The 17,967-nt window shown below is 50.5% G+C and overlaps 2 protein-coding genes across 40 annotated transcripts in view; both read left to right on the top strand.

The window, feature by feature from the left end:
• Positions 1–13,448, top strand: part of PLEKHA6 (pleckstrin homology domain containing A6) — a 200,321-nt gene extending 186,873 nt beyond the window's left edge. For 12 of the 16 annotated variants that reach the window (XM_049858329.1, XM_049858324.1, XM_049858326.1 and 9 more), the window contains 6 exons: positions 932–1,135; positions 2,128–2,295; positions 2,372–2,505; positions 2,984–3,129; positions 8,795–8,918; positions 9,629–13,448. In XM_049858329.1, coding sequence (XP_049714286.1) covers positions 932–1,135; positions 2,128–2,295; positions 2,372–2,505; positions 2,984–3,129; positions 8,795–8,910 — 768 coding nt within the window. In that variant the 3' untranslated portion in view covers positions 8,911–8,918; positions 9,629–13,448. The remainder of the gene's footprint in view (positions 1–931; positions 1,136–2,127; positions 2,296–2,371; positions 2,506–2,983; positions 3,130–8,794; positions 8,919–9,628) is intronic. The other 4 variants (XM_049858323.1, XM_049858321.1, XM_049858322.1 and 1 more) reach the window with 4 other exon arrangements.
• On the top strand, positions 3,137–7,881 carry LOC126061663 (SCO-spondin-like). Of its 24 annotated transcripts, XM_049858356.1 has the most exons (4): positions 3,137–4,263; positions 4,310–4,355; positions 4,402–4,723; positions 4,770–7,881. In XM_049858356.1, the coding sequence occupies exons 1-4, from the start codon at positions 3,920–3,922 to the stop codon at positions 5,207–5,209; spliced, it is 1,152 nt and encodes a 383-aa protein (XP_049714313.1). In that variant the 5' UTR covers positions 3,137–3,919; the 3' UTR covers positions 5,210–7,881. The 24 variants fall into 24 exon arrangements, with proteins under 24 accessions (XP_049714313.1, XP_049714328.1, XP_049714321.1 ...); XM_049858371.1 differs by lacking the exon at positions 4,310–4,355 and having other exon boundaries at positions 4,471–4,723; XM_049858364.1 differs by lacking the exon at positions 4,310–4,355 and having other exon boundaries at positions 4,448–4,723.
• Positions 13,449–17,967: the final 4,519 nt, after the last annotated feature.

Below are 17,967 nucleotides of genomic sequence, written 5' to 3'. Positions count from 1 at the left end.
AGTTTCTACCACTTTATAACAAGGGTCACCTTTCTTCCAGTTTCCAACAACATGTTCTTCAGTTCCTTCTGAGACATCACCAGAAGCACCTTTAACATTCATATTTCTACCAGTATACTGTTCCTGACAATATATGTAGTCTCTAAGCTGATAAAGCTTTTCTACTTTGCTTCTCACTTCCTTTTGAGCCCTCACCGGAATTGCCTTTAACATTCACATTTCTACCAACTGTCTTTTCAAGGCAATCTAGGCTTTTTCAGTCATGGTGCTCAAAATTCTTCCAGCCTCTACCTACTATCCAATTCCAAAGCCATTTTCACATTTTTAGGTGTTACATCAGTACCTCACTTCCCAGTACCAGAATCTGTATTAGTTTCCTAAGGCTACCATAACAAATTACTACAAACTGGGTGTCTTAAAAAAAACAGAAATCTATTCTCTAACAGTTGTGGAAGCCAGGAATCCAAAAATCAAGGTGTCAGCACAGTTGGTTCCTTCTTAAGGCTCAGAAGGAGAATCTGTTCCATATCCGTCTCCTAGCTTCTGGTGGTTGCTGGCAATCCTGGTTGTTCTTGACACATAGATGCATCACATCAATTTCTGCCCCTATCTTCATATGCCTTCTTCCGTGTGTTACTGTCTCCTTTTCTGCCTCTTACAAGGACACCCATCTTTGGGCTTAGGGCCCACCCTTACCCAGATGATCTCATCTTGAATTCCCTAACTTAATTACATCTACAAAGACCCTATTTCCAAATAAAGTCACATTTACAGGCACTGGGGGTTAGGACTTGGACATATCTTTTCGGGGCCACGATTCAACCCATTATAGGTAAGCTTCCCATAGAAGGGAAATTTTAACAGAGTACAGCAGATGGAAAAGCTGGGTGGGTGCTGAGGCACCTGTCAGAGCCCCACTCTCCCACTGCAGCAGGAGCGCCCCAAGAGTGCTGTGTTCCCTGGTGAGGGGAAGGTCAAGATGAGTGTGGAGGAGCAGATTGACCGTATGCGGCGGCACCAGAGTGGCTCTATGAAGGAGAAGCGAAGGAGCCTGCAGCTTCCGGCCAGCCCAGCTCCTGACACCAGCACCCGGCCCACCTACAAAGTGGTAGGGTCCTCCCAGCCACCTGTAGAGGTGGGCTTGGCATCTGTTAACATTGCCCACTCCCAGGACACAGCCTGCCTAGGTCAGGGAGGCTTGAGAGGGAAGGGACCCTGGGCACCTGGGAGAACTGGAGGAGGCTTCTTACCATAAAAAAAAAAAAAAAAAAAACATAGGGCAGGAGAATTATTTCAACAAGTGCTTCCCTTTTTATGTTTAAAGAAAAATAACTCACAAAACAGAATGATGATTATTTTTGTTGAAATGAATCATTAAAAACCCAGTTAATGGAGAATAGTATAAAATCTACCACCTGGAAATAGCCATCACTTAAAAGTATTTCCAGAGTTTCCTGTGCTTAGCATTGGGCTGGGCATACTCACTGTTGCATGGTGCAAAGCAGCTACAGACCCCTTTCATGTTATATTGTTTAATCCTTCCAACAACACTGCATCAAGAATTACTATCCCTGGTTTACTTCTGGGAAAACAAAGTCGGGAGAAATGAAATGATTCTAGGCCACACAGCTATTAAGTGACAGAGCTAGGAATAGCCCAAGGCATCTGCCTCATTTTTCTTTCCACTGAATTTCAGAAATGCAGAAAAATTATAACCTCTAAGTTTGTCCTCCCAAAAAGTTTACATTCCAGTTGGTGGATTGGAACTTCTATAATATGAAACAATTGGAGATCAGTACAAGGCAAAGTGACTCAACTGCCTAAAGTATATGGCTCAGAATGAATACGGGATCTAGCTCATTGCAGAGTGACAAGTACTGATAGGAGATATTGATGAGATTTTTGCCTCTGGGCCTTTGAAGGTGGGCAGGCTTTGGGTAAGCAGGATGGAAAGAGGATAGCTCTGCAGTCGGGGGCAGTGGGGTGGTGGCCAGGTTGGGTGTGCTGAGGCAGGGACGGCGATGATACTGGCATGGTTAGGGCTGCCTGGTGCCATGGGTAACAGTGGAGGTACTGCCGGCAATGGGGATAAAGGCCCCGAGTGATCCTGACGGTGCTGGCCCCTAGGTGCGCCGTCACCGCAGCATCCACGAGGTGGACATCTCCAACCTGGAGGCAGCCCTGCGGGCAGAGGAGCCTGGCGGGCAGGCCTACGAGACGCCACGGGAGGAGATTGCCCGGCTTCGCAAGATGGAGCTGGAGCCCCAGCACTATGATGTCGACATCCATAAGGAGGTAACTGGAGGCTGGGAGGGGAGCAGGGGGAGAAGCCCAGGGAAGGATATGGGTGGTGACCTCAGCCCCTCCACAGCTCTCCACCCCAGACAAAGTCCTCATCCCCGAGCGGTACATTGATTTGGAACCTGACACTCCCCTGAGTCCCGAGGAGCTGAAGGAGAAGCAGAAGAAGGTGGAGAGGATCAAGACCCTCATTGCCAAATCCAGGTAACAGGCCTAGGTGACCCTCCACTTCCTCTGCCCACCCTGGTACCTAGGATGCCTGGGGCACTAGTGCTACTGAATCCAGTACCCCAACCCACGTCACTGGGGGCGCTGAGCCTCCCCAGGGGAGAACAGATTGAGGCAGTGGCTCGAGGCAGCAGGCTGGGCCCAGGCGTCTGTCAGGGGCGGTGCTGCCGTTTGGTGCCAACAAGCCTGCTCTGCCATGCACATGATAGCATGAAGACAAACCTGGTGGGCTGTCCTCTGGTGACTTTTCCCCTTCAAGGCTGCCTACGTGTTCACCTGAACCTTTTAATTCATTTGATGATGCTGAGGGTAGGCTTCCCAGCATGTGTTTTGCCGGGTCCCACTCACCTTGGGACAGCCTTACCGGGAACCAGAGGCTGCACACTCGTAGGCCCCCGAGCCAATTGGACCATCCTGTCCCTCCCTCCATGTCTATGTGTCTGTGCCTCTTTAGTATGCAGAACGTGGTGCCCATCGGCGAGGGGGACTCTGTGGACATACCCCAGGACTCAGAGAGCCAGCTGCAGGAGCAGGAGAAGCGGATTGAAATCTCCTGTGCCCTGGCGACCGAGGCGTCCCGCAGGGGCCGCATGCTGTCTGGTGAGAGGGGCTGGGCCTCGCTCTGCCAGGGAGGCCGGCTGACCAGGTGTAGGGGAGGAAGCACAGTGCTGAGAGGGGGGCAGGGACAGAGATGTTCCTCCAGGTCAGGATGATCTTTTATTGAGCACCAGGCACTGTGCTAGGCTCAGGGGGGATATAAAGGGTCCAGAGTTGCTGACATCTAGGCACTTAGAGTTACGATGGTCCTCACTGATGCTTTGTGGAGAAACTGGCCAGAGGCCATGCAGGGAGCCATCTCGTCTGGGCAGGTCTGGGAAAGGCACAGAGAGGAGGTGATAATTGAGCTTGATTTGGGCGAGATAAGTAAAAATGTTTACCAGTTGTGGAGAAAAGGTAGACATATCTTTTCACTTCCCATTCTTGCTGCATGTAAATAGGAAGAATAAAAAAAGAAGTGAGAGCAGGCATGCAGAGTTAAGGGTAATACAATCACCACCTTGGCTACTGACCCAAACCCACTTTTCTGTGAAGAACATAGAGTATGAGGAACTGACTTCACACTGATACAAAAACTAGTGGGTTCAGAGTAGACCCCGATGGGGTTGAAGTCGATGGGATTAACTTTCACTCGATGTGATTTATCATTCCAGAATAGGTGAGAATGTAATTGGGGCTTGAAGAATGAAAGATCCTATAAAGAACGGGAGGGCTAAAGGCAGTGGAAAGGCAGAGTTAAGTCATGGGGCCTGGGAGACTGAATATTTCCGTATTAGCAAGAGAAAAGGTGGTAAGGATCAAGAGGTAGAGTGAGATTGAGGGGTCAGGAGAGATGACCCCTGAGGGAGCTGTGATGACTTTGGTAGAGGAGAGAGACGTGTATGCAGGCAACAGTTACAGGTGTGCCCAGGCAACAGTTACAGGTGTGCCCAGGCAACAGTTACAGGTGTGCCCAGGCAACAGTTACAGGTGTGCCCAGGCAACAGTTACAGGTGTGCCCAGACACCAGTCGCAGGTGTGCCCAGACAACAGCTGCAGGTGTGCCCAGACAGCAATCGCAGGTGTGCCCAGGCAACAGTCACAGGTGTGCCCAGACACCAGTCGCAGGTGTGCCCAGACAACAGTCGCAGGTGTGCCCAGGCAACAGTCGCAGGTGTGCCCAGGCAACAGTCGCAGGTGTGCCCAGACACCAGTCGCAGGTGTGCCCAGGCAACAGTCGCAGGTGTGCCCAGGCAACAGTCGCAGGTGTGCCCAGACAACAGTCGCAGGTGTGCCCAGACAACAGTCGCAGGTGTGCCCAGACAACAGTTGCAGGTGTGCCCAGACACCAGTCGCAGGTGTGACCAGACACCAGTCGCAGGTGTGCCCAGGCAACAGTCGCAGGTGTGCCCAGGCAACAGTCGCAGGTGTGCCCAGGCAACAGTCGCAGGTGTGCCCAGGCAACAGTCGCAGGTGTGCCCAGGCAACAGTCGCAGGTGTGCCCAGGCAACAGTCGCAGGTGTGCCCAGGCAACAGTCGCAGGTGTGCCCAGGCAACAGTCGCAGGTGTGCCCAGACACCAGTTGCAGGTGTGCCCAGACACCAGTTGCAGGTGTGCCCAGACAACAGTTACAGGTGTGCCCAGGCAACAGTTACAGGTGTGCCCAGGCAACAGTTACAGGTGTGCCCAGACACCAGTTGCAGGTGTGCCCAGGCAACAGTTGCAGGTGTGCCCAGGAACCAGTTACAGGTGTGCCCAGACAACAGTCACAGGTGTGCCCAGGCAACAGTCGCAGGTGTGCCCAGGCAACAGTCGCAGGTGTGCCCAGGCACCAGTTGCAGGCAGACACCAGTTACAGGTGTGCCCAGACAACAGTTACAGGTGTGCCCAGACAACAGTTGCAGGTGTGCCCAGGCAACAGTTGCAGGTGTGCCCAGGCAACAGTTACAGGTGTGCCCAGGCAACAGTTGCAGGTGTGCCCAGACAGCAGTTACAGGTGTGCCCAGGCAACAGTTACAGGTGTGCCCAGGCAACAGTTACAGGTGTGCCCAGGCAAGAGTCAGGCCACAAGCCAATAAGAACTGTGGCCAAGAACACAGAGGAAGGGATGGTGTTCCATGCTGGTGATTATGGAAGCAGGTAGATAGATGAGGGTTCACATCCTGGCTCTCCAAGGCTCTATTTCCTCATCCGTAAAATTCAGATGAAAATACCTACCTCCACTTCTGGTGGCATGAGGACCAGAAACTGTGTATGTTAAGCACCTAGCACCATGCCTGGCATTAGCAAGTGCTCGATAAACACCAGCCTGCTGTAGCAGTAGTGATAGTCGTGGCGGTGTTGGTGATGGTGGTGGTCATAGTTGAAATAGCAATACAGTAGCTGAAGTAGAACTAGGAACCATTTGTCATGTTTCTAATTATTTTAAACATGGATATTTTCAGAAACCAAAGGGGATATAAGTGAGCCCTAAAGAAGAACCTCCTGGCAGTTAGGGTTTAATGGACAGGTGAATGGGTGGCCCAGGAAAGGCCCCACAGGAATTTCAGAGAGAGGCTGTCAGCTGGGCTGGAGTTGAGAGGAAGAGAAGGCACGAGCTTCAGAGAGCCCCATCCTGTGGCCTGAAGGCAGCACAACCAGTTTGGCTGCAAGGAGGCCTCTGCTGAACCTCCCTGTAGGTTAGCTGCAAAACAAACTTGAACCTTCCAAAGATCAAATTCCACATGCTCTGGGCAAAAGGCAGCTTCCTGTTTCAAGGGGGCAACGTGCTCAATGCTATGTTAAAAGTGCCTTGCTCTGCCCCTGTCCAGGCCCTGACTCTCCCTACTACAATTCTCTAGCCAGAGTTTCCATGAAAACAAAATCCACCCAGCCTATCAGATTTCCCCCTCGATACACATGGGCTTGCATTTCAGGCTTGTGTGCTGAAAGCAAGCAGTCACCTAGCTTTTGCCAAAACCCCAACTATTTGAAAAATGGCTGTGGTAGAGCCAGGCCTCAGACTGAGCCCGCGGTACCCAGTGCCCCCAGCCTAGGGCCCAGATTCCTGGAGCTGCAGCTCTGCCAGGCCCAGCAAGGGCTGTTGTGGGCATGTGCAGTGTGGGCGTGGGCTCGTGCCCAGAGCGCTGTGTATGCGGTGCCAGGCACAGGTCATGAGGACAGTGTGCTGTGGGCACAGAATGTGACGTTCAGTGCCCAAGTGTGGGTGTGTGGCACGGATCCTGTAATCACTGAGGCACGGTGCAGTGTTTGTAATACACACGGGATGTGTGAACTCAAGAACATAGTGTGTGGGGCCATGTGGCATGAATGTCATGTGCACGTGGTCTGTATAGGGTAATGTTTGTAAATACGCCTGTACTGGCATGTATGCAAATGTGTCGTATGTGGGCGGAGAGACTGTGTGAGTGTGAATATAGGATTGTGGACGTGTGCTTGTGTATGTGTGCCAGAGGGGTGTTGTGTGGAAGCCCGTCACTTATGAGTACAAGTGGTATTGGGTCAGGTGCTGGATTGTAGATGTGTATGAATGTGACTATACAGTGTGTGGGTGGAACAGTGCTTATGAAAGCATGTATTTATGTGTGATTGGCTTTTTTGTAGTATGGAGATCAGTAGAACGTATTTATGTCTATGTTGTGTTCAGTATATATATTGCAATACTTGAGAACAGGTATCTGTGTGTGAATACATGCAGAATGGGAGAGAGCGCAGTCTCAGGAGTACCCATGAGTACCCGTGACCGATCACTTACCCGTGTGGCAGTACTTCAGTACTTGCAGTTGCACACACTGTACTGTCACACTGGGCCGGTACATGCTCGCTGCATAGGTAGATTTTAACTATATTGATGGATATATTCCTCATATAAAAAGAGATTATACTTACATAATTTAAGCTTTCCTTCCTCTTTTAGTATCATTATAAATATCCTTATTTTGCTGACCCATTATAGGGATGGAGCCCTGGTGGCACAGTGGTTAAGCATTTGGCTGCTGACCAAAAGTTGGCAGTTCAAATCCACCAGGCACTCCTTGGAAGCCCTACGGGGCGGTTCTACTCTGTCCTATAGGGTTGCTATAAGTCAGAATCGACTCAACGGCAACAGGTTTGGGTTTTTTTTGGTTTGGTTATAGGGATGCTGTTAGAGATTATGATGGGTATAGGGCTTGTTGTAGCTACCCTAAAGGTAGACAAACTGTTAATACTTTTAAAGTTATTATGACTACTTTTCCTAAAAGATTTTCTGTTTTTAGTTGTGCCTTCTTATAGACGTCTGCAGGCCTCTCAATTCCTTTCCTTCTAATTTTCCTGTTTCTAACCTCCTGTGTGCTAGACACCCAGCAAGTCAGCACCTATTAAAATTGTGTATAAATAAGTCACTAGCCTCCAAGGGTCTGCCCTAGGAGTAAAGGACGAGAACTTCACTGCACTGACGCTGTAGCATCCATGTGGGCTTTAATGAAATATTCGTTGCTTAGTTTTTGGTCTCATGACTATTTTAGAAGTTGAGGCTGCCAGACAACTAAACACTGGGCCAGGGATATGGATACGCATACAAATGTATATTTCGAAAGCGGCTATGGATGTATTTGTACGTAAAGTTACAAGTGTGTTGGGCCATGTGGAAGGGTACAGGTTTGGAAGTGCACAAACAAACACACGCATGTCTGAGTTGTGTGCTGCAGGGGTAAGGTATGGTGTTGCCGGGTCCCCTGCACAAGCTATGTATTGTGTGTGGGCAGACACAGTCCATGCTAGAGCCGCGTGCGCTATATACCCACGTGAGTGTGTGTGTATATGTGATGGCAGAAGCTGCAGTGGCCCTTTGTCTTGCACAGAGGGCAGGGAGGGTGGTGAGGTCCGTGTGGGGGTGGGAGCAAGGGCTGGGCAGTGCACAGCTGGGGTGGGTCTCTGGGAGGAACTGCAGTGTGATGCTGGCTGAGGTTGGGCTCTTCTCTGCCACCCCTCCGCCTCCCTGCAACACTGAGGAGGCACCAGGACCTGGAGAGTACCTGGAGCTTGGCCCTAACAGCACAATTCTGATTCCCCTTCTAATCGTCCTTCCACTTTGCCATTCTCAACATTGAATGACAATGATGATAGAGTAAAATCACATTAATTCAAACATCACCACTTTAAGACTTAGAATGATATGCTGGGGGGTAGGAGCTGAAAAGGGGGTCTCAAATTGAGCCCCTGACAATGTCTAAGTTAATAGAACTCGCTCTGAGCACATCCGAAGCCTCCATTTCGGTGGGACTGATTAACATGGTGGTCACATCACGCCCATCTGTTCACTAAACGGGAGCGTGGTGCTTTGGATTAGTATGATTTTCCTGCACTGTTCATCATTACCATTAGCAATACCACCAGGTCTAACTGCCGCTCTCTCCTTCTGTGGGCACAATAGCAGAGAGGTTTTATGTAGGTCTCCCCATTCCATGGATGGGGGCTGGGGGCTGGGCCCAGCCCACAGGCACACTGGTTCTTAGAAAGCCTGGATTCCGCAGTTCTCCTCTGGGGTCCATGCTGTCCGCCATGGCGCCTGGGAAGGAGGACAGCTTTGCCTCGCTTGAACAAGCTCCCAAGCTCAGCTCTCCTCTCTGCTTGCCTCCCCGCCTTGCTCCCCGCCCCTGAGGAGGGGCCTCGCTTGCTCTGAGTGCCCAGCCTCCTGCCCCTCCCACCTGCTGAACCCTATTCACTCCCTGTTCATTTCTGTTTCCAGTGCAATGTGCTACCCCAAGCCCTCCCACCTCCCCTGCCTCCCTGACTCCACCAGCCAACCCCCTCTCGTCTGAACCCCCACGGGGCGCCGACAGCAGCCATACCATGCGGGTCTGAGCTCTGACGTAAGCACTTTTCTACTGTATTTCATCCACCCCAGGGAGTGGGCCCTCACCCACATTGAGCCATCCACACCCTAATCTGGCATTGCTTCTCCCCTCACCCTTGTGCACCCCTGTGCCGCTCTTTCCCCGTCCACCCATCCATCCATCCCTCTCTCCCTCCCTCCCTCCTTCCCTCCCTCCATCCCTCCATCCATTCGCTTGAGCCCGCCAGGATCCCTCTGCAGTGCTGTGCTGGAGGGGGCTGGCAGGGTCGCTTCTTGGACATTGCAATGCCAAGGGGCTATGCTTCTTCAGAAGCTGACAGGGAACAGAGCTGAGACCTCACCTGTCCCTGGCACCCCACCCCTATACCTCCTTTTGGCCAGCAAGGCTTCCATTTGTTGAGGTACAAGGTATTCCTGCCCCTAGAAGGTCTTAGAAGCCCCTAGAAGCTGTTGCTCCACTCCTAGACTTTATCGTAAATGCAAATGACATCGGACAACTATAGCCAAAGACTGTGTCCTCCTCCCTACCTTAGCACACAGCCACTCCACACCAGGCAAGGAGAAAAGAACTTGGACTTCTGTTGATTTGTTCCCCCTTTTCAAGGTGGTGGGAGCATGGTAGGCTTGTACGGGTGTTCACAAGACGAGGCAGCCTCTCCCTGGGAAGGTTGGCTGGGATCATTCTCCTCCTTTGGCACCTTCTCACCCCATTTCTCTTTCCTTTAGTGCAAGCCCTGGCTGAGGCCAATGCTGTGAAGCTCCATGGAGCCGCATTCTGAAGTCCTCCTCTGCCCACGTGCGGTCCTGCCTCCCCACCTGGCCCCCTGCCCCTGTGGTCCCCTGGGATGCTGCAGGGAGCCAGGCTGGGGGCCAGGGTTTGCTACTGAGAGGAGTATGGAAACCTCGGTGTCCACACACCCAGCCATGCCTAGTCCTGAAGTCTTCACTACTCATACAGTGGTCCTGGACCAGGGCCTTGAGGTGGCAGGTGGCCCATCCAGGCTGGGGGTGGACCCAGAGCACCATCGTCTCCGATGCCCACATCACAGGGAGCCTAGGCCTGGCTCGGGTTGTGATGACCCTACTGGAACATTCCCTGATGGAGAACATGCCCTGGTGGGGAGCATGTCCTCGGCTATCTTAGGTTAGGACTAGAGGTGACGAGGAGATGGACACTGTGCCTCCTATAGCCCCTCTTGACACCAAGGACATCACCTGCTGTCATTCCCTTCCCCTACAAGCCCCACCCTGCTGTCCCAGGGCTTTGACATATCTCTGCTTATGGGTGCTCCGTTGGGGTCCAATTGAGGCTGACCACCCCGCTTGAGCCAAAGACAAGATGCTGAGAGATGAGGAGAGGTCCCCCGACACCCAGAGGGACAGTGCTGGCTGCAGAGAGAGAACGAACGGCAGGTCTGTGCAGTGTCTGAGGACAGGTTGAGAAGGGGCAGCAGAGAAAGGGAGGAATGGGGAAGCAGAAGGACCATTTGCAAGTAAAACGGAAGAGGAAGGAAATGGGAAGGGGGTCTGAGATGGGTCTCCTCAGGGCTGGGCCTCAGCTCAGCACCAAGTGTTATGCCAGACCTTCGCATCTGCTCCTCCGGTCATCACCCCAGGGTCAGCTGGGTGCAGGCTTATGGCCCCAGGAGGACTTTCCAGCAGAGCACATGGTGGCCTTCAGCTGAAGTGCTTGGTGTGGCGATGGAGGTGCAGGGTGAAGGGGAGTTGGGTAGCGGCAGCTGTGAGATGGCTCTCGGTAGATCCAGGCCTGGTATATGCCTCCCCATCATGGGGTCAGGGGCAGAGAGAAGATCCTGTCTTATGTGGGGTGTGGTCAGCCTTGGGGCTTTATTTAACCCACTTTGCGAGACTTTCTTGCTCCCTTCCCCCTGGAATGGGCTGTGGGCCAGTGGGGGACAGAGTGCACCCTGGGGCCAAGGAGTGAGGCCTTAGCCTGGGAGCCCAGACTCCAGGACCCTGCCCTCATCCCAGGCATCCCACACAAGGACCAGCTGAGGCTGTATGGAAGGACTCATGTCTAGGTGGGCTCTCTCACAAGCAACCTACCTACCCAGGGAGGCCAGTGTGGAGAGGCAGGCAGAAGCAAAGCCCATTCCTCCTCTGTCTCTGCTCCGCCCACCTGGAGATAAATGTAGCAGAGGAGGGAGGGAAATGAAGCAGAGGACACTTTGGCCTCTAGGCCTTCTCTTTGCCAGAGTTGCCACCTGGAAACATCAGCCTGACCTCCAGTGGCCCCAAGAACAACTACTTTATCTCCCACCAATTCCTCTCCACTCCTTCATGGCTGAGACAGTTACTGGTTCATATGCAAGTAAAGATGATCATTCATTCAACAAATACTTATGTACCAGGCACTGTTCTAGGTGCTTAGGATATTCTCATGCTTCTGAGGGGTTCCAGACTGGGGGCACCCTACCTGTCTTCATGTGTGGCAGGTTTTTTGAACATGGCCCCTGGCTTCATCTCCTGTCTTCAGTGCAGCTCAAGTACCCAAATCCATTCTTTCTTCCCTACTAACCTGGCAGGTGGGATTGGCTCCCAAGGAACCCTCTCCTTCCCCACATCTGTCTCCATCCATAGGAAACAGATTTTCAAAGGCTTCCACGCCTTCCCCTTCTTGGTCTCTTTTTTTTTTTAAGCAGTGTTTTTAGAAATACCTGTAAAATACCAAGAAATAATGTCGACACCTCTGCCACCTGTCTCTCACTCGTTATTTCATAAAGCTGGCTCTTTATGTTGCTTTACATGCCTTAATATATGTTTCATGAAGATTATACATACTATATATATACATATGTAATATATATATATTTGTTTGGATGTCGGATCCTTTCCCGGAGCGCCTGCCCAGGTTCATTTTCTCTCCCAAACTTTTCACATCATTCCTATCACTTTGAGGCCATAGTCCTTGCCTTTTGATCCAAAGAGGGGGAGAGGAAAGACTTACTTTAAGACAGATCTATTTTACGCTTTTGTTAAGAGCAAATCTATTTTCAAAATGTGCAATGTCTGAATGGATTGGCAAATGACGTGAGGAGACTGGGGTAGCAACCCTCACTCCCAACAGCTTCCTTTTTGTTACCCAGTCTGAAGGGCTGGCCCCGGGGCTCCTGGAGAGAACCTTCGAGGGGCTGGATGTTCTCCGGGAAGTCCTAGTCTAAGGATTATCTGATGTGAATCCTTTTGAAGGAAATGTTTACTCTTGGGCCAGTTGTGTGCACAAAAGTATACCCACACAGGCACACAGCTGCCCCACCATGTGCTGCTGGACCCCCCTCCATCACCGTGCTGGAAAAGGCAGAGCAGGCAATGGCTGCCACGCTAAAGAGCACCACGCACGTCAGCCTGCTTCTCAGTGGACCTGTGCCGCAGTGCAAAGCCAAAAAGAAATGGTTTGGGGTCACCGGTGCCATCTCTGTTCTTTGGCACAGACCCTTGTGAGTTCCTTGGACTTCTTACACTCCTTTCATTTGATCCCTCCCTAGTGGTATCTGTCTCACTATGTGACCTTTTCTCTCTGGAGGCTGTTCTTTAGGAGAGGGTACCTCAGTCTGGCATCCAGACTGTGAAGTCAGCCCCTGGGCTGAGGAGGGTCCTGCAGACACTGTAATATCTCGGCTTTGCCCAAGACACCCCCAGGCCTTTTCTCTGGCTGGCAGCTGCTGGAACAATGAAACATACCAGCCCAGCCTTCCAAACACTTACCAACTATCAGAATGGGCCAGGGGCTCTTATCTTGGATGTCTTTGTCCATATCTGGAATCAAGGGTGTTGGCTGGGTGGCCTGGCATGGAGCTCCTGGCCAGTATTGACGTCCGACCCCCCAGCTTTGGCGCTTATACTGGCACCCTGTCCCCAGCCTAGGGCATCTTGCTATGAATGAACTGGGCCCAGATGGAGGCCACTTAGGGAAAGCCCTAGTTACTGATCTAGGGCCTCCCTGATTAGCACATTACCTACCTGATCAATAACCAAGAGGCTGCAGTCACATCCTGCTAACACCACTTTAAAGGTGTCCTGAGGTTGCAAGCTGCGTGCACTTGCTCTCCTGCCTTTGTGAGAGCGTGCTCGTGGGGCAGGGCTGACCAGGCAAGGCAGACTATTCCTTCCCCTCTAGGCTCCCTTCACCTGGCAGCTCTTAAGACTAAGAAAAAATAACAAATATATATACATATATCATGTATGCACACATTGGGGCCAATTTGACTTGCTAGTATTAGACAATAAACCATGCAAGGAAATGTATGATCTCAGTGTCTTTCTTTAGTATAAAAGTGACCTTAGAAGAAGAGTGAAGGTTAGGTAAGCCGAGGGCATGTCTGTCGGGACCACACAGCAGTAGCATCCCCTTAGCATCCTTCTAGCCAAGCCTCCCACTCCCCCTGGGGGCGGGGGCCGTCCTGACAAATAGGTGAGAGGTTGCTTCCTCCTTTCAGCAGCATTCTTTTTAGATAGACCCCCAGTGAGCCCTGCATTTGTATCTTGCAAGTTTGTATAAACCCAATACAGGAAATAAAATGAATGGTTTGTACAAGTGGTGTGTGTGTCACGTTCTGTGTTTGAGCTGGCTCCGGGCAATTACAGGCTTGGCAGGAAAACGGAGGGGAGGATGTGAGGGGCTGGCCTTCCCTGACTAAGAGCAAAGCTTCTGCCTTCACCCCTCCCTCCCAGCTCTTGAAGAACTTCCCCAGGATCTGGGGGCACCTTGTCAGGGTTGGCTCTGAACTCAGCCTTAGGTGACCCCAGGTCAGGGCTTTGTCCCAAGTCCTATATCATGGAAGAATAGGATGTTTGGAGCCCTGGTCCCTTTCCCTTGGTGTGTCTGAGCTCCCTGCAGGGTAGGACTATCGGAGAAGAAAACCAGTTCACAGCCGTTCTGGATTACTGCCCAATGCCCTGTATTGCTGCCTTAGAGGACAGACAAGGTATATGATTTGGGGTGTAGCAGAAAATCCCAAATTCTCATCCAGACTCAATCATTTTGTTTTATTTCTCTTGGCAAATATTCAGTGGTGATCAGTTATTGACAAGCAGTGTGAAGGATTTTACCAGAGCTGCTCAGTTTGAAATCTTCCTGTGAGGATTAAGAGCCAAGAAGCCCTGTAAGTTCTCTGGGGTGGGGGCAGAGAGAGAAAGAGAACCTAGAAGAGTGGAAGGCCTCAGCTGGGCTTCCTCCGGGGAGGGGTGAGACGTTGGTGGGTCAAGGAAGGGAAGAAAACTGAGAAAGGGGAGGCTGGGAAGACAAGCTTCCTCTTCTGGTTTTGTTTCGGCCTTGCTCTAATGGCTGATTTTGAATTCTGGACACCTGCTCTCATCCCTTAAGGTCTGGGAGAATGTGTGTTCATTTTTTACACATAAAGTGACTATTCAAAGCTATGTTTGATTTTGTAAAACCCTTGAAAGAGCTGTAAAGCCTGATGGGGTCTTCTTCGTGAATCAGAAAGAGTTGGGACCAGACAAAGCTCAAGACAAAGACCTTTGGGGCTGGGGGAGTTGTACCGGAGAACTTGTCACCTTCCTTGGACCTGAGCCACCATCCACAGCCCCCACCTAGGCCAAAGCCAGCGGCGGGGGCTTGGAAAGGAGGTGGAATAGGAGACCAAAACTGGGTGTCACTGTCCACCGCTTCTCTGAGAGAAAAGGTTGGCTCCTTTCCAAGGGTGATGCCAGTGGTCCCTGCCTGCTCCACCTCTCGGCCCAGGTGAACCCTCTGCTCGGGGCAGGCTGGGCTTGTAAAAGGAGAGCAGTGGTCAGAAGCTGTAAATGAGAACACAGCTGGCGGAATGCCTCTTATGTAGTCGTGCTCTGTAACTGTTGGGCCATTGATTTATGAAGAGGGGCGCCATGGGGTCAGGCAGGCAGCCAGCTTCAGGGCCTGCTGCTGCCAGGGACCGGGGAGCTCACCGTCTCCTCCTCCTCATCCTGGGAGCCGCCAGCCAGAAGTGGGCTCAGCGCACTGCTGAGACTGATGTGAGAGGTCAGCATGCTGCGCTCAACTCCCGGCCCTGCTCCTTGCTGGCTGCGTGAGGAGCTGGACAAGCCACTTAAATTCTTGAGTCTCGGTATCCTCATCAGTAAAATGGGAATATTAACTACCATCTTATGGAGCTTTCAAGAAAATGTATGAAAAACATTTTGAAACTCTAACTCATTTCACAAATGTGAAGAGGCGATGGTGACATTATGTATGCCCCCTTGGCAACTGTCTGGGGCGATGAAAGAAGAAGAAAGTTTTCCAAGCTGCCCTCCTTCACTGGTCCGAGCACATTTGCTGGGAGAAATCACCAGGTGCCCCTCGGAAGTGTCCTCCTGCTGAGTTCTGTGCATCCAGGCCCAGTCACTAACTGCGCCATCAAGTCACCTCCACCCCATTTCTTCCGACTCTGGCCAGGCCAAGTACCTACCAGTGTCAAGGACCAGCCCCAGCCCTTCAGGGCTGAGATCCTCCTCCCTGGGGCTGCCCCTGTGGAGGGGCCCCTATCCAGGAGGGTGGGCTGTGGACAAGCCCTTCTGAACTCAACCCAAGGACCCCATACTGCCTTCAGACAACGGAGAGACTTCAGCTCTCCTTTGTCCTGAGCTCACAGGTGGGTTCCATGGCCAGAAGGAAAGGTATTCCTAAGTGCAATTTTAGATACCTGGCGGGAGTAACTTAGAACAATTTGAGATGAGAGCGGGAGTCCTTCATAAAATAGCATATTAAAAATATACTGATAATAGCAATATTAACAATAGTACAATAATAACAATGGCTTGGTTAGTGTTTATTCTGTGCCAGGTACCCAGTTCTATGCACTTCTCGTGCATTCACTAATCTTCACGATAACTCTAGGAGGTAGGTACTATTATTATGCAAGAAACTGAGTCACAGGAAGGTTAAATGCAGGCAGTCCCCAGGTTACGAACGTTTGACTTATGTGCAACCTGTAGTTATGAACCAACCCCCTGCAAAGCCTATTAAAAATTTGAGGTACATGCAATGGTTTGTAATAACAAATGGGCGCTGCTTTGTGACATGCATCAAAATGTAATTATTATTACTACTGTATTATTATGTTAAAGATGTTTTAATGTCTCTGGAAGTGTTTAATGTTTTTTATGCATAGAAAAGTACCAAAAAAACCCCAACCCAATGCTGTCGAGTTGATTCTGACTCATAGCCACCCTATAGGACAGAGTAGAACTGCCCCATAGAGTTTCCAAGGAGCGCCTGGTGGATTTAAACTGCCAACCTCTTCGTTAGCATCCGTATCACTTAACCACGACACCACCAGGGTTTCCAAAGTACACTATATATACTAGGACAAATATTTGACTGACGTTAGATATGAACTATACCTAACTGTTCCTATTTACTTACAAATTCGACTTAAAGACAGAATTGGGGACGGAACTTGTTGGTAATCTCAGAACTGCCTGGGAAATGCCTAAAGTCTCCATTTGCTAGGCTGAAGCCCCAGGCACTTTGACTTTAGAGCCCAAGCTCCTAAACCAACAGTGGTTCTCAATGGGGTGATACCCTCTCCTAGGGAACATTTTGAAAATTCCAGGGAGTGGGGGTTGCTTGCCTCACTGGAGCCCTGGTGGCGCAGTGGTTAAGAGTTCAGCTGCTAATCAAAAGATGGGCAGTTCAATTCCACCAGCTCCTCCTTGGAAACTCTATGGGGCAGTTCTACTCTGTCTATAGGGTTGCTGTGAGTCAGAATCGACTTGATAGGAATGGGTTTGGGTGTTTTTTTTGGTTTTGCTTGCCTCAAGGAGCCCTGGTGGTGCAGTGGTTAAGCACTGTGCTGCTAACCAAAAGGTCAGTGGTTAGAACCCACCAGCCACTCCATGGAAGAAAGACATGTGGTCTGCTTCTGTAAAGATTCACGGCTTCAGAAACCCTACCTATGGGGCAGTTCTACTCCCCCTACAGGGTTACTATGAGTCAGAATCAACTCAATGGCGTGTTTGGGCTTTTTTGTTGTTGTTGCCTTGGCCCCTAAGTGGTAGAAACGGTTTGTGCCGGGCTACTTACCTAAAGGTTGGTATTCAAACTCACCCACCAGCACCAGAAATGCCTGGCGATCTGCTTCCATAAAGACTACAGCCAAGAAAACCTTAAGGAGCTCAGTTCTAATCCTAATACACGGTTTCGTCATGGGTCAGAATCAAGGCGACAGCAACAGGTTTTGGTTTGTTGGTTTTGGTTTTGGTTGCCTCAGTGATAAAGGGGCAATGCTCTACTGACATTTAGTGGCTGCAATGCCTGGGACAGATTCTCAGAATAAAGAATTGTTTCATCTCTTACATCATATTAGAATGTTACACTGGACTAAACCTACTAACAGTAACCGTCAGTCATACTTCATGATTATACTGAAAAGTCTTTATAAGCTTTTTGTTTTTTCTTACAAGTTTCATGAATAGCTCAAGTAGGTTAGGAAGCGATTATTATGGAGAGGAAACAAATGGAATAAAGGCAGGTGTATCAAAATTACTGAAGAATTTACCCCACGCGTTGTCGGCACGGTGTACTGTAACGTTCCCACAACGACATATTAGTTTGAGAACGGTTCCAGTGTAGTAGGATCTTACTGAACGAGCAGAGACCAACTGCAGATACTTAACAGAGGACCTACGAGAGAACCAAACATCGTTAAAGCAGAGATGATTGAAATGCAGCGGCTCTTGGTGGATCTCATCTCCTTAATAAGAGTTTTTAGAAATTATTTCGTTTCGTTGCCACTCTTTCTATGTTTAAGGTGTTTGCAGCCCAAAGATGAACACCTATGTGGACATGTTTTGGAGAGCTGCCTGTTGTGGAAATGTTTTGGGGGAGTCAACTGCTGGTTTTCTGTCTGTCTCCTCCACGCTCCCAGGGGGGCCACCAGGCAATTGCTCTGAACTGCTATGTCATCATTTCTCTTTCCAATCCTCCCTCTATTTCCCACTGTGTAGCAGAAACACCAGCTCTCCAAGGCTCTTCAAAGTCATAGAGACTGAATTTTTACCTCAATATGTGCTGCATTTCAAGACATATATTTCTGTGATGTTCCATC

Source organism: Elephas maximus, chromosome 18, assembly GCF_024166365.1.
Source record: "Elephas maximus indicus isolate mEleMax1 chromosome 18, mEleMax1 primary haplotype, whole genome shotgun sequence".
NCBI classification, from domain to species: domain Eukaryota; kingdom Metazoa; phylum Chordata; class Mammalia; order Proboscidea; family Elephantidae; genus Elephas; species Elephas maximus.
This window is presented reverse-complemented; position numbering and strand designations above follow the sequence as displayed.